Consider the following 14,863-nt stretch of genomic DNA (forward strand, 5'->3'; position numbering starts at 1 on the left):
CAAATTAATGGCGTTTATATAGAGCATTCTTACTCCAGTAGAAAAGTTGGATCCTTAACATTAGACATTGCTGTGAATTGTTGGCTGAGGAAGGTAGCAAAATATATTGTTAGTTCACACACAAAAAAAAAAAAAAAATATATATATATATATTAGTACAAGCACAAAATACAATTCATTTATTAGACAATAACAAAACTGAAATTTTAAACTTAGTTTTTTTGCACATCATTAGGTGGGTAAACTGTTTAACTTGTCTCCATGTCATTATTTGAACCAATACCTCAAGCAGCTAATGGGTTTAATTTCTACAACAATGTATATTTAGGCAAATTTACCCCAGCACCAAAAGAATCAAACATTTAATTCAGTTTCCTTTTCTATGTGGAGGAGGGGGGGGGGGGGGGGGGGTAGAAAGGGAGAAAGAAAGAAAGAAAGAAAAAACATACTAAATGAAATTTTAGATTGTTTATCGTCAACTCCAAAAAGCTGGATATAACAGATTAAGAACTAAATGTTTTACATGTAAAAAGCAGGTACCATCCCATTTTCTAGTTTCAAAACAAAAACTTTTTGTTTTGTTAGAAACGGAATGATAAACAAAGCACCAGAGAGGGGATGCAAGTCACTTCACCAGTAAAAAGAAAGTGAAACAAAACCCAATGCTGGGTTTATGGCACAGTGTTTATAAAAAAATTTTTTTATATAAAATAGTTCACTATAATTAAATTGTAATAAAGCCTCATGGTAGTATGGATGTTTTTTTTGGTGTGGAGTACCTATTTCTTGAGCTAATTCATCCAGCTCAGATCCCACCTGTATGTTGCATAATACATTCAAAACTATATATTTTTTTGAATAAGAATCCATAACCACCATTATTAATACATAGATTCTGAAAAAAGCACAGGGCCAGATTTCATAATATATAACCACTAAAAGAGAAACAGAAATGTTACATACATCCCAATGCTGGCAGTCCCACCACAATGAAGGTATTGAGAAAATACGCTGCAGGAGCATGGAACCTACACGGGATCAGGAGCATTCAACCACAACGGACATAAGCAAAAATACCCTCCCGTACCTCAAAAATATTTAGCATTCTAACAAATACTAGAGAACTTAAAATACATTTTTATAGTAAGTCCACACGTGATCTATATCTGAGTCACGTAAAAGAAACAATGGTTCTAAATACCTTTTGTTATAAATACTGTTTTTTTTAAAAAAAAAAAAAAGAAAAATGACAGTTGCACCAAGTATCTGAAAACAAGGAAGGTTGACACAGTAATGTTACTACTGTACTGTCACACAGAACTAGTTTGACTTATGACACGTTCAAACAGAGCACAGGACACGGAGAGAACTTCCTATGAAAAAAGGACACACGTTTCCTAGACACAAACAAGTTAACTTGGCAAAGAACACAGAATTTGTATATAGTTTACAAGGCCAATCTGTTCCTTTAGATTGGTAGCTTAGACATACAGCTCCTTCTCTCTCGCTCCCCTCCACCCCCCAATTAGATACTCAGAGTAACAAAGTTGGAGTGAGTTTATTATATGACCTAAGCTTTCAACAAGCTTAGTGACATCACCCGACATTTTATAACGTTGGCACCAGCTAAACCTGCCCACCTCAGCAGATGTATTCCCTCCTCCGCTGCTAGAAGGGCCTATAGAGCAGCGAGGCAATCCCCTCTGGCAGTAAAATGGTTAAACAGAAAATACACAAAAAGGGGTATAACACCATCTTGGGTCTGTGATGTCATTCCTGCCGCTGGAAAACAGACTCAGGCTGCAGCGCGTTGCTGAATCGTCACTAATCCCAAAGTCTCGGCTTCTGTGGGAACAGACAAGGATGGGAGAGAACAATTCATTTTGCTTCCCAGATGGCAGCCTAATTAACAGGCAACCAGGAATCCAATAAACAGGGAATGTCAGCGGAGGGTAAGCTTGGCACAGCGGTCTCAATGACCTCAACAATGCAGGGATGAATCCTAGGGAATGTCACGGTTTCACAGCACAGTGATTGGTAGGGGGTTCCTCATATTCGCAGGTCAGTCTGTTACCCCAAGAACAGGAATCCAAGTGCAAAGTCAGCAACATCTAGGGCTAATACTCGGAACAGTGACCCAGAACAGGCACTGGCAGCAGAGCCGAAAGAATAAAATCCAAGGCAAGAAAGTTACGCTTTCCCCAAGGAGTCCGCGATGGCCTGCTCCATGGTCTTTTTAAACGCGGCGTAGCTGAGGGGCACAGGAAGCTCCAGGCAGTTAGTACACTTCTGAGCCAACGGGAGAACCCCGTACTGGAAATGGATGGAGGGCTGCGGCTCACAACCAGCTGGGGGAATAGAGTCCAAACCCGTTGCAAAGCTCAGAAGGTCTTCCAGGGAAAACACCGTCATCCCCTCTGCAAGAAAATAGACATGATTAAGCTACATGAGCTGCTTCTCCAGCTTAGCACACTCCCTATGAGCGGCACCGTCCAGAGGCAGGTCACATCAAACCCATACTATCCAATGATAAAGAAAGTGTCATGACCGAGATACAGGCTCATACATCCTGAATATCTGTGCACAATTCCACAATACCAGTGCATAACCTGGCTATGTCTAAGGCGGCGTCCATGCTGCCGAAGACCGCGCGTCGCAATCACATTGCCTTAAGGCATCGATCGCGCCTATCAACCTCGCACGACAGCAGGAGGGGACGCGCAGTGCGCGAGGAATCAGTTCAAACTGACTCCTCTGTGCGACTGGCAGGTCACATGAGCGTTTCGCCCAATCAGGGTGAACAAGCTCCGTGACGCCCCTACCGTGCTTGTCCACAAAACGCTTCCACTTCACAGGGGTGACGTCATGCGCACGTACCCCCCAGCATGGTCAAAGCCTAAGGCCGAGGCCCCGCTGCCTCAGTCAGCGCGCCCGCACTGCAGCGGCGTGTGAAGAGGCACTTCAGGCGGATTGTGGTCCATAGGAAGCATTTTTGCGTGCGGGGGACGTAGACAAAACGGGTCGGGAGGGGGGGCGGCAATGTCTCTGCAGCTCCTCACCCCCCCACCCGGGCTCTGCAGCTCTCCCCGACCCCCCCCCCCCCCGGGCTCTGCAGCTCTCCCCACCCGGTCTCTGTAGCTCCCCGCCCCCCCCCGGTCTCTGCAGCTCTCCGCAAACTCAGAGACACCCCCCCCTTCTCCCATGCGCCTTGTCTCCCATTAGCGAACACAGGGAAATGGGGAGCGCAGGATATGGGGAGCATTACACATGTATTGGGAGATGATGTATGCACGGGAGGGAGAGCCATGCACGGCTGCCTCACAGACTCCCCTCCTAGCCTCCTCCCTCCTGTAGCTCCTTTCCTCATTGGCTGACTGCTGCACCACGTGACGCATCAGCGCTTCTGTTCACCAGAAGCTTGCAGCATTGGCCGGCCGACGCGTCACAGCACGCAGTCAGCCCTGTCGGAAGGAGCCAGCGGGGACCTCCAGACTGAGGAAAGGAGCTGGTGGCGTGCTGCCGGCCGCAGCAGGTCCTTAGTCTATGAGGTTAACTGTGTGCAGCGTGTCCCTGGCAGCTCCCTAACTACAGAAATAAGAATCAAGAGTCCTCATCACAGTGTAATCTTTAGCTGTTTGCGGAGAGTTACAATGAATCCATGGGGGAGGGGAGGGGGGGGTTCTGTGCAGTTAAAAACAGATGTATGTATAATCCCATGATTATAGCACCAGTGTATGCAGCACTTCACAACCGTACAATACAGAGAAAAGTAAAGTACATATAAATGGGGATAAGAGCTGTAAGTAAATAACATAAGGTAAAGGGGAGGATACATTATAGCTTATGATACAGAATGGATCCATGTTTATTCACTAAAATATAAGTGTACACTTGGGTGGATCGCACCTAAAAAGGAACCTACACTTCTCCTGGACAGGTCCGACTACTAGAACTTTGAAGTACATCAACAGTCCAACATCTGCTTCCCTGGCAAACCTTTATGTACAATCACAAGCGAAGGATAAAGTAACAAGTTGCAAGGCCGAATAATGCTGTGCTGCAAGTTAATTTTCAGAGTTTTATAAAACACACGAGCTAACCATTAACCTCTTTGTTGCCACAGGAGCCTGCAACGCATTGCAGGGCAACAAAAGGTGTTAATTAGATACCACAGGCAGAGAGACAGGCCTTAAGTCTGTGACCGTGTTAGCAGCACACCCACTGATGTCAGTAACCAACTGCGCCGTGGGAAAGGGAGAGATCCTGACCTTCCGAGTCTTCCAGGTAATCTGCCCAGCAGCTGGCGGCGAGGCTCTGCTGGGCGCTGCTCAGGTCTGCGGGATATGAAACGGAAAACAGGTTGCTCAGAGCTTTTGCGGTCAGCTTCTCCGGCCTCAGGCACAACACGCTCCAGAAGGCGCTGGGGTGAGCCTGTATTTTCTCCAGCACCCCCAGGGTTTTCAAACCTTGCTTAAAGCTGGAAGATACAATAAATAAAACGCAAAGATTCATAAATGGTGATGTCTCACGGTGTGTACGGTTTTTTTTTTTAAATGATATTTATAAGAGATAAAAAATGTTTTTTTTTTTAAATACCCAAAATTAGACAATTACCATTTTTATTCCCCCAAAAAAACACAATCCCTTAGAGCTGCGCCCCCCCACCCCCCTCCAAGATAGAAATGATTGAATCCCATTGCCTTCCGTACACCAATATAACAGTGCTTAGAAGAGCCGATCCCTCCTAGGCCCTCTGTGTACTGATACTGGTGACATTTTTTAAGGGTCACATCTAAGCAATCAATGTTTTTATAATAATATGACACCCTATAAGCAGATCATTTTTTTTAAAATTACTTTGTAAAGAGGGTGACCTGCGAGAGGGGTTTCATTTCCTCTGGCTTCTCCCTTTTGTCTGATGTCAGTGTGATGTGTGTGTGTGTGTTGTGTGTTGTGTGTGTGTTGTGTGTTGTGTGTGTGATGTGTGTTGTGTGTGTGATGTGTGTTGTGTGTGTGATGTGTGTTGTGTGTGATGTGTGTTGTGTGTGTGATGTGTGATGTGTGTTGTGTGTGTGATGTGTGTGTGATGTGTGTGTGTGATGTGTGTGTGATGTGTGTGTGTTGTGTGTGTGTTGTGTGTGTGATGTGTGTGTGATGTGTGTGTGATGTGTGTGTGATGTGTGTGTGATGTGTGTGTGATGTGTGTGTGTTGTGTGTGTGTTGTGTGTGTGTTGTGTGTGATGTGTGTGATGTGTGTGATGTGTGTGTTGTGTGTGTTGTGTTGTGTGTGTGATGTGTGTGTTGTGTTGTGTGTGTGATGTGTGTGTGATGTGTGTGATGTGTGTGTGATGTGTGTGATGTGTGTGATGTGTGTGTGTGTTCAACTGGAGTTTGCATAGACAAAACCCCCTAGCTGCGCCTCTCCCAATCTGTATTGGCTCTCTGACGGGAACAGGGTGGTCTAAAAGTAGAGAAGAAAACCAACAAACACTACCCCCGCCCCCCCCCACATCCATTTAAAGGCCCCTAAGAAATTCAACTTGTAATTAATTTACAACGAAATAAAAAAAAATGTCAACTATTAGCCTTTAGATCGGCTTTCAACTAAAATCAGGTTATAATATTTACAAAAGTTTTTTTGTCCGGCTAGGTGGGATTGTCGCTTTCATGAGGTTTTAATAATTCCGCAGCTGTGCAATGTGTTAGCGGCCTGTCTGGTAGCGGAGTGCGTCCGTTCCTAGACTCACCTTTCTAGGGGCGCCTGCACCCTGCGGATAACGTGATAGGCCAACATGTCATTGACTAGCAGGAGCTTGTCGCTCAGGAAATTTGTGAGGCGCAGGGAGCCAGTCTCCGACAGATAGTCAAAGTAATGGATGACGGCGGAGCGCAACATCTGCAATTTAGTGGAAGACCGGATCTGCGGAGGGGAGAGGGAGTCGTCAAATACTAAATATAACATGTTCTTGGCCATCCAGGTTAACCCTGTTTCTTGGGGTTCGGTATCACAGGCATGGACAAAAAGCGCGAAGATACAGAACGGCAGCTCGTAGGCCCCGAGATCAGCAGCATAACTTTGGAACGAGGTGACCGTACCATGTTGTGATGCCAACATTTTGCTAGTGCCGCTTTCATACCTTTACTATTGCCTGCGCCACATCAGGATCAGCCACGTCTTCTAATACCGGCTTCACGTACTGAGGCTCGTGGATGAGGCAGCTGAAGAGGGTCTGGGAGAAGAAACCCGGAGCCGGACCACCATGCACTAGGGCGACTGCCACCATCCTACCGGCTTCATAGTACAGGTTATCCTGCAGCGCTGGGAAGGGGAGGGATGGGACAAAGCGGGACTTGAGTGCTAGCAATACAGGGCATCGCCATATACCTCCAGCTGCTCCTTCCCCGGGTGTGCAGTCCAGAGGTTGATGTGCGACACTAGTAATTGGACAGTAGGGGTCAGCTGGTACTGGAGATCTCCCATGATGCTTCACAGGTCTCCATCCAGAGATAAAAAAAAAATATTAAAAAAAAAAAAAAGTGCGGGTTATACCCAGTGTCACCGTATAAAGCAGTATCTTCATTTTTATGAGGGAAGTTACATATTGTCACTTCTATGCCTCCATCCACTCATTAGGTAAATGATAAAAAAAAGAGCAGTGTGTATGTAGGTTGTTCCGCCCCTTTAAAGCAGATTCGTGAATACTCTAAGAAATAGCCAATAAATGCAGCTTTGGAAGCACTGTTCAGCATTTGTCTACATTATAAAGACTCAACACTATTCATGTCAAATAATTTTACGGGACGGCATAAAAGCAGAAAGTTCTCAGGAGAGCTTTGTAACTTGGCCCCATCCTTATTTACTCACTTAAGAGCAAACCCAGGTACGTCCCCCGCTACATGATGCTGGGTCTTCCAGCACAGGGGTGCGCAAAATTTTGTGTTGGGGTGGGAGGGGGCAGCAGTGGTTACAGAGGCCCCGCGCTTCCCCGAAGTTATTTAAATTAAATGCCGGGTGACCGTGCGAGGCCTCTGTAATACTCCCTTACCTTAGCGCGACACTTTGCCATGGCAACCCCGAGGAAAATGACGCCATGCGGGTGGGGGCGCACGCAAGCAGGAGGTGAGAGCACAGATAGAAAAGTTTGCGCGCCCCCTGTATTAGCAGATGAAATGCAGAAACATGTTCGCTAACTACAGGGTCATATTTACGTTAAGGCGCTGTTACTTCATTAGGGCATTCAAGACAATATTTAGCCAGCATTGCCATTTCAAAAATACACCTTCCGCACCATTCAAGGGAATAGGCTATAAGGTGTCTGACGGAGCTGCAAGGTGTCTTATGGTTTAGCACGGGTAAATAAGGCCAATGGTCTTCATACAAACTTTGTGTTCTCACCTTCCAGGTTGAGGGAAAGGTTCTTGTATTCAGACCCCTCTAGCAGTGTGGAGTCCTGGATCGTTCGCAGCAAAAGGCCGAAATACTCCGCTTTGGAGCCATCTGGCGCAACGGACACCACCCTCCGCCGCTTGCCCACCACGAACTTCACACGCAGAATGTTGGAGGGGCAGAAGCTGCGCTTCCGGAAAGCCTTGAGCGAGCTTCTCCAGAGATTTGTCCTCCACACGCGCAGCACGCAGGTTAAGCTGGGGTCAATCTGAAGCTGGAGCTCCCGCAGGATGTTGGACACTGGCCTGTGTGGAGTCAGGATCTGCCTGAAAGAGACGAATCCGAGATATCACTATGGAAGTTATTCATTCATCTGCTATAGTGCTGATAAAGAGGTATACTCACTGACTTGCATGGGGCTTTCGTAAATAAAACGTGTGTTAATGCGTTGTAACAGGGGTGGCCAAGGCCATACCTCAAGGGTCACCAACAGGCCAGGTTTTCAGGAAATCCCCACTTCAGCACAGGTGCCTCAGTCATTGACAACGTTACCTGTACTGAAGCAGAGATATCCTGAAAACCTGACCTGTTGGAGGCCCTTGAGGACTGGAGTTGACAACCCCCCCTCCCCGCTATAGGTTGCAGAGAGGAGGCTGCAAAACCACAGGTATTACCCAAGTGACAGGGACATAAAGAGACATTCACTTATGTTATGGAAGAGCCTTTCACTGGCAGAGGGTACAGGGTGACACACGGGAGAGACACTTAATGAAAACAAACCAGCAGGAGTATTTAATGATTTATAATGGCAATTGAACCCAAATGTCTTCATTGCCTCTCCCAACCCCTTTCCTTTTTTTATGGTTGCTTTCTGCACCCCATATCGTTGAACTAAAAGCCATTCATTCTCCTGCCACAATGTTACAGATGTAAGGAATATATTGTTTACACTTTGAGATATACTGTATATATGTGGATAACATTGCATCAAGATACACTTGGCATTTGAGATCTGAACCTCTGTACTTGTCAGCCCAGCTTGTTCTTAACTCCATTAGCAGATCCATATATGGTCAAGTCTTGTGGATGCTTTCCAAAGCCCATGCAAGCGAGTGGAGCGCCCTGCTGCATGCTCTTCTCGCATGAACCGCTGTGCCATTACCATAATGCAACCTGTATGTTAATCTAACTCTCGCTGCCTACCTCAGGGGGACCTTGCTCCCGGGACTTTGGGACATTCTGGGGCATTTGGGAGACTGCTGCTCCATCCCAAACTGCTCACACCGTATCCTGTCAGATGGAGCCAGTGATGCTGGACGCGACCTCTTATGGTTCACTGTTAATAGGAGACACGGACCGCGCTGAAAGTTAGTAAATCTGCGCTTTCCTCCGATGTAAACATGGCCAAAGTTTCCTAGCAGATCACAGAATTTCCATTGGTTTTGCGGTGATTGTACCCTCATTCAGAATGCGGTTTCAGGCACCTCTAGCTATGAAGGGGTTCAGTTACACAAATACGTTACAGGGGATTTGTGTGGGGAATTTCTTACCTGGTGTGTACATAATGCTGCTACACTCTGAACACTCCCAGTTCTCCTTCAACTGCTGGAGAGAGGAGCAGGCCCGGTGTGTACCGCTGGACCCGCAACACTGACACAGCATGACCTCCCACTTACTGCAGGGAAAGACACCCGATCACAGGTAGGAAATCTCTGCCATCTTTACTCACACAGGTAACTGTCCACCCCATTCAGGTGAAGGAAGCTTAAACCATTTGCCCCCGATACACTTTACAAGAAAGTCTGCACCTTAGTGCCCCGGTAACCTCTTCTTCGCCACCACGGACATTGTGCCCTCTGGCAGAAAAGAGGTTAATGCCGAAATAATGTTACACTTGCGCATTCTGTAAATGCCGAGAAGGGTCGGTGACATGAGCTTGCAGGACCATGTCAGGAGACTCACCCATTTGGGCTGTTACACTCTCGCCCACGCTGGCAGAGACACTTCTGTACATCGCAGCGCTGGTATCGCACCAACAGATCCTGGTAAGCATTTTCCTCCAGCTCCCATGATGCATCTCTGCAGAAAGGAAACCATCTTAACCTGACCTTTGATAATAACTGTATTGTTATAAAGTGCTACAATGATGACAAAATCTCACGCGCCATTAATTTTCCGCTCAGGATCCGTTATATGTATTCAAAACGACAAGGTTCCCAACTGCACCAGGTAACCGGTCTCATGGCACCCAAAAATGGAGTCATATTTATACATTTCCGTATGGAATAAGGTGTTATCGGAGTGCAATTGGGAGCATGTGTAGTTCTGGATGGGAGTGGCCTCTGCTCTGAAGAGCTTCCAATCCCATATCTAGATATACAGGGAGATAAAGTGACACACAGATCGAACCCACAAGCTCTGATCCATTCTAGCAGTCACACATTAGGCCCGTTCTATAGTGCCGGGCGCGCAAAATTTTAGTTGGCTGACGTTAGTCAGCATTTCTATAATGACGCAGCGCTAGCGCACGGCAAGGAGAGTAGAACCGGCCGACAGGGGGGAAAGAAGAAAAAAAGAAAGAAATCGCGCCGCTACCGCCGCTGAAAATGTAAGAAGTATATGAGTGTGTGTGTGTGTGTTAAAATAAGTAAATAACACCTGAAATAAAAAATTTTTTAATACGTCACACACACACACACACACACACACACACACACACACACACACACACACACACACACACACACACACACACACACACACACACACACACACACACACACACACACACACACACACACACACACACACACACACACACACACACACACACGCTGTGTAATCAGGGGGTGGTGGGAGGGACACAGTTACACTTTTTAGGACAGTATTCTAACTGGAAAATTAAAAAAGTTTAAGAAAACTCAAAGCCTCTGCATTACCCCTTTATTTCAATACAGTGCGGACCCTTTAACACGATTATAGGTGTGGACCACGTCAGAACACTATACTGTATTAACACTAACAGTGCAGGCCAGGCCTTTTTTTTAATCAGTGATGGTGTAGGACTTCTTTGCATAACCAACGCCAGGCCGCAGTGTGAAATGGACCAGAGTCGGTCTTTCTTTAGCACTTTCCCCACGCTTGCCAACAGACACATTACATGGAAATAGAAACCCAGGTCTGGATCAGAACCACACGGACGATCTTTAAATAGTTGGCAGGGACGAGTCATTGAGCAGCAATCAACATTATTGTTAATTAGATATGGAATAGGGACACAATACCTCTCTGGGATATGGATCCCAATGCGCAGCATCTCACTTTGGAATTTCTTCTTGTTATTACACACGGAGCAGCGGAAGAAGAATAACCCGGCGCTCAGGGCTTGGTACTGCGGACAGAGCAAACAGTGAGGGCAATTCTGGGTTAAAAAATACCCTCAGTGAAAAACACCAAGGGATAGTGATAGATGCAATCCCAAGTAGCCAGTCTCCCAAAAAAAAAAACACAACATTTTGTAAAGCGTTTAACAATCTAATTGGTTTTCTTAAAATAATCGAAATCAAGCTAAAAGTAAATATTTGGTCATTTTTTTGCTTCTTTGGAAATTAAATTACAAATTGCATTTCTTACAGGCCAGTGTTTGTCAATCAAGTGTTTTCCTTAAAAAAAAAAAATTTAAAAAAAAAAAGAGAGGTGAGAGCTTTTGCAAACGCTTGTGGAACACAGTAATATCAGACTAAAGGGATCTGCCAGAAGAAAATGAACCCACCTCCCAAGTGTCAGCGCATCATGTTTACAAACTAACCTTAAAAAGGGAGTTGAATACTTATGGTGTCAGATTTTAGTAACAAAAAGACCCTTTGACCCTAGAAGGTACTAAGCCCTTAGTGATTAATGTAAGTGAGGCAGACGGGGTACCTGAGCCCTTAGTGATGATGTGAGACAGGCTGGGTACCTGAGCCCTTAGTGATGATGTGAGGCAGACGGGGTACCTGAGCCCTTAGTGATGATGTGAGGCAGGCTGGGTACCTGAGCCCTTAGTGATGATGTGAGGCAGGCGGGGTACCTGAGCCCTTAGTGATGATGTGAGACAGGCGGGGTACCTGAGCCCTTAGTGATGATGTGAGGCAGGCTGGGTACCTGAGCCCTTAGTGATGATGTGAGGCAGGCGGGGTACCTGAGCCCTTAGTGATGATGTGAGACAGGCGGGGTACCTGAGCCCTTAGTGATGATGTGAGACAGGCGGGGTACCTGAGCCCTTAGTGATGATGTGAGGCAGGCGGGGTACCTGAGCCCTTAGTGATGATGTGAGGCAGGCTGGGTACCTGAGCCCTTAGTGATGATGTGAGACAGGCTGGGTACCTGAGCCCTTAGTGATGATGTGAGACAGGCTGGGTACCTGAGCCCTTAGTGATGATGTGAGACAGGCTGGGTACCTGAGCCCTTAGTGATGATGTGAGACAGGCTGGGTACCTGAGCCCTTAGTGATGATGTGAGACAGGCTGGGTACCTGAGCCCTTAGTGATGATGTGAGACAGGCTGGGTACCTGAGCCCTTAGTGATGATGTGAGACAGGCTGGGTACCTGAGCCCTTAGTGATGATGTGAGACAGGCTGGGTACCTGAGCCCTTAGTGATGATGTGAGACAGGCTGGGTACCTGAGCCCTTAGTGATGATGTGAGACAGGCTGGGTACCTGAGCCCTTAGTGATGATGTGAGACAGGCTGGGTACCTGAGCCCTTAGTGATGATGTGAGACAGGCTGGGTACCTGAGCCCTTAGTGATGATGTGAGACAGGCTGGGTACCTGAGCCCTTAGTGATGATGTGAGACAGGCGGGGTACCTGAGCCCTTAGTGATGATGTGAGACAGGCGGGGTACCTGAGCCCTTAGTGATGATGTGAGACAGGCGGGGTACCTGAGCCCTTAGTGATGATGTGAGACAGGCTGGGTACCTGAGCCCTTAGTGATGATGTGAGACAGGCTGGGTACCTGAGCCCTTAGTGATGATGTGAGACAGGCTGGGTACCTGAGCCCTTAGTGATGATGTGAGACAGGCTGGGTACCCGAGCCGTTAGTGATGTGAGGCGGGCTGGGTACCTGAGCCCTTAGTGATGATGTGAGACAGGCTGGGTACCTGAGCCCCTAGTGATGTGAGGCAGGCTGGGTACCTGAGCCCTTAGTGATGATGTGAGGCAGGCTGGGTACCTGAGCCCTTAGTGATGATGTGAGACAGGCTGGGTACCTGAGCCCTTAGTGATGATGTGAGACAGGCTGGGTACCTGAGCCCTTAGTGATGATGTGAGACAGGCTGGGTACCTGTAAGCAGTTTCTGTGGAACCAGGCCGTTTTGCAGCAGGGGCTGCGCACCACGTGATATGAAGGAACATGCGTCACATAATCCAGACATATGATGCAGGGGGAGGAGCCGTGACCATGCGACGGGAGAATATTCTGAACGGGGCGGTGGTCCCAGCAGTATGACCTGCACAGAAACAAGTTACACAGGTTAAAATCAGGTCAGGTTCTCACTCTCCCCACTAGAAAACCAACAAGTTGCAATACAAATCAATTAAGAGTATCACTGAGCACTTCCAACTAAAGCTGTTTAGAGGCTAAAAATCATATGGAAATTGTCAGCCCACCTTCCTACCGGCTGTGAACACTCAGACCCTACTGGAACCCTAGATATTTAAATATAAATAAAGGATCTACCTGCTGTCTATCTTAATCAACTCATTATCAATATTACTGTATTCTCTACCACTTCTATTTGAATGCAGTTTTGATGGATCCATTACACTTTCAATGAAGATTTAAAATCACATTCCCGATCTTTCCATCCTCCAGCTACAAAGCACGACTCCTTGTTTCAGCACTTCCGCTAGATCTAAATCAAGATCAATCTGAGCCTGTCCCTGATAATAGTCAGGAGGTCTCTTCCCCCCCCCCCCTCCCTCCAAACTGCTAACTATGGTTAGAATTCTTAAAACACAACCTGCATTCGTCTGCCATCTCTACTGGGCCTAGAAAATTGTAAAGCAGAAAAAAAAAAGGATCTTACGCAAAGTTTTCAGTGAACTGAAAGATACACTCCCCTTCCACCCCGCAGGGGAAGTGAAAACTGCGCTTACACCGTGGTCCCACGCAGCCGATGGAGGCGCCTTTCATCTTACAGAGAATGCACCTCTGCAAAGTGGGAGTGAGAAAAGAAATAAATCCTCCACACACTTCAATCCGACCCGTCATCCACAGCCCATGCATTTTATTTTACTTTTGTTTTTATTTTTATTAGGGCTGACCCTTTGGGGTGAGATTAACCCCTTCACTGCAAGAGGGGACTGCAACGCAATATACCAACAATATGAAATGCAACACAATACACGGCAGCAGCACATCCAGCAGTCAAGGAATTTATTATAAAAAAAAAAAAACACGTTTTAATTTGCTTCCATTTAGGCAAAGTCAATGCAATTGTAAATGCCCCACACACACCCTCTAGGTCTGCTCTCATATCCCCTCCCAGGCTGCACCACCCCTGTGGGATTCCATGTCCTCAGAGCAGCAGACTCAAGGCAGTCTATGTCCCATCCTCCTGATGCTCAATCCTCTCTCTCCCGCCTCCATCATACGTACCTATTGACCAGTGCAAAGTTAACATCCCTGTTTCATGGCGAGCAGCTTTTAGAAACACCCCAACCTCCTTGTACCCCTTTACTTTATTTCCACTGCATCCTTTACTATAGTACATTAATTTTACAATTTAGTCTACACAACAGAATGTTGGCGTATTAGACAAATGATGGATATACTGGGCTGTAGCAGTGAGGGTGAAACATTTGCTTCTAGGCTCAGCACTTACCAACTTCCTGGCTCTCTTTACTTCTTCCTTAATGTCTTCAACTAGAAATCCGTATATACCTTCATCTTCTTCCCCTCTCTGCCAGATTCCACTAGACATCAGCTGGGGAGAAAGGGCAATCATATCCTTCTCCCTACTTAGCTGTTTCACCGTCATATGAACTGGACTGTTGCACTAATCAGACACTTACCACACAGTAATAGTGAACAGTCAGCCCGTGTTCATGGTAGGTCTTTTTCTCACCATATTTTTCAGGGCAGTCATCCCATCGGTCACACAACATACATGCTGGAGAGAGCACAGATTACACAATGTCTGCATCAAATGACTCTGGGCTTTCCAATAGCAGCATACATCCATGAAACAGCCACTTTGCTAATTGCATGGAATGCTGGGAGTACTGCTAACTTCGTACTATTGAAGGCAGGATACACCCTCCATGAAACTGGGCCTCCAAATGTTCATAAAATGTATGATTACAGTATAGGAGCTACACGAGAATGAAGTCTAAATTAAAGCAGCAATCACTACTGTTTTTTCTCCTACACCCCTGCCTCCCCACCCACCCATATTTTAAACAAAGTATGGGAACCCAGTGATGCTTTAGTTCCC

General features: G+C 46.6%; 1 protein-coding gene across 2 annotated transcripts in view; it reads right to left on the reverse strand.

Annotated features, from left to right (window-relative positions):
• G2E3 (G2/M-phase specific E3 ubiquitin protein ligase) overlaps window positions 1-14,863 on the reverse strand; it is a 16,217-nt gene continuing 1,354 nt past the window's right edge. The window contains exons 3-15 of one of the 2 annotated variants that reach the window (XM_075613197.1): window positions 14,442-14,539; window positions 14,252-14,353; window positions 13,454-13,578; window positions 12,709-12,874; window positions 10,672-10,778; window positions 9,350-9,466; window positions 8,938-9,062; window positions 8,591-8,723; window positions 7,397-7,713; window positions 6,138-6,319; window positions 5,748-5,920; window positions 4,269-4,477; window positions 1-2,417 (exon numbers count right to left, since the gene is read on the reverse strand). In XM_075613197.1, coding sequence (XP_075469312.1) covers window positions 2,191-2,417; window positions 4,269-4,477; window positions 5,748-5,920; window positions 6,138-6,319; window positions 7,397-7,713; window positions 8,591-8,723; window positions 8,938-9,062; window positions 9,350-9,466; window positions 10,672-10,778; window positions 12,709-12,874; window positions 13,454-13,578; window positions 14,252-14,353; window positions 14,442-14,539 — 2,081 coding nt within the window. In that variant the 3' untranslated portion in view covers window positions 1-2,190. The remainder of the gene's footprint in view (window positions 2,418-4,268; window positions 4,478-5,747; window positions 5,921-6,137; window positions 6,320-7,396; window positions 7,714-8,590; window positions 8,724-8,937; window positions 9,063-9,349; window positions 9,467-10,671; window positions 10,779-12,708; window positions 12,875-13,453; window positions 13,579-14,251; window positions 14,354-14,441; window positions 14,540-14,863) is intronic. The other variant, XM_075613196.1, reaches the window with a different exon arrangement.

Source organism: Ascaphus truei, chromosome 9 (assembly GCF_040206685.1).
Source record: "Ascaphus truei isolate aAscTru1 chromosome 9, aAscTru1.hap1, whole genome shotgun sequence".
In the NCBI taxonomy this organism is placed as follows: Eukaryota; Metazoa; Chordata; class Amphibia; order Anura; family Ascaphidae; genus Ascaphus; species Ascaphus truei.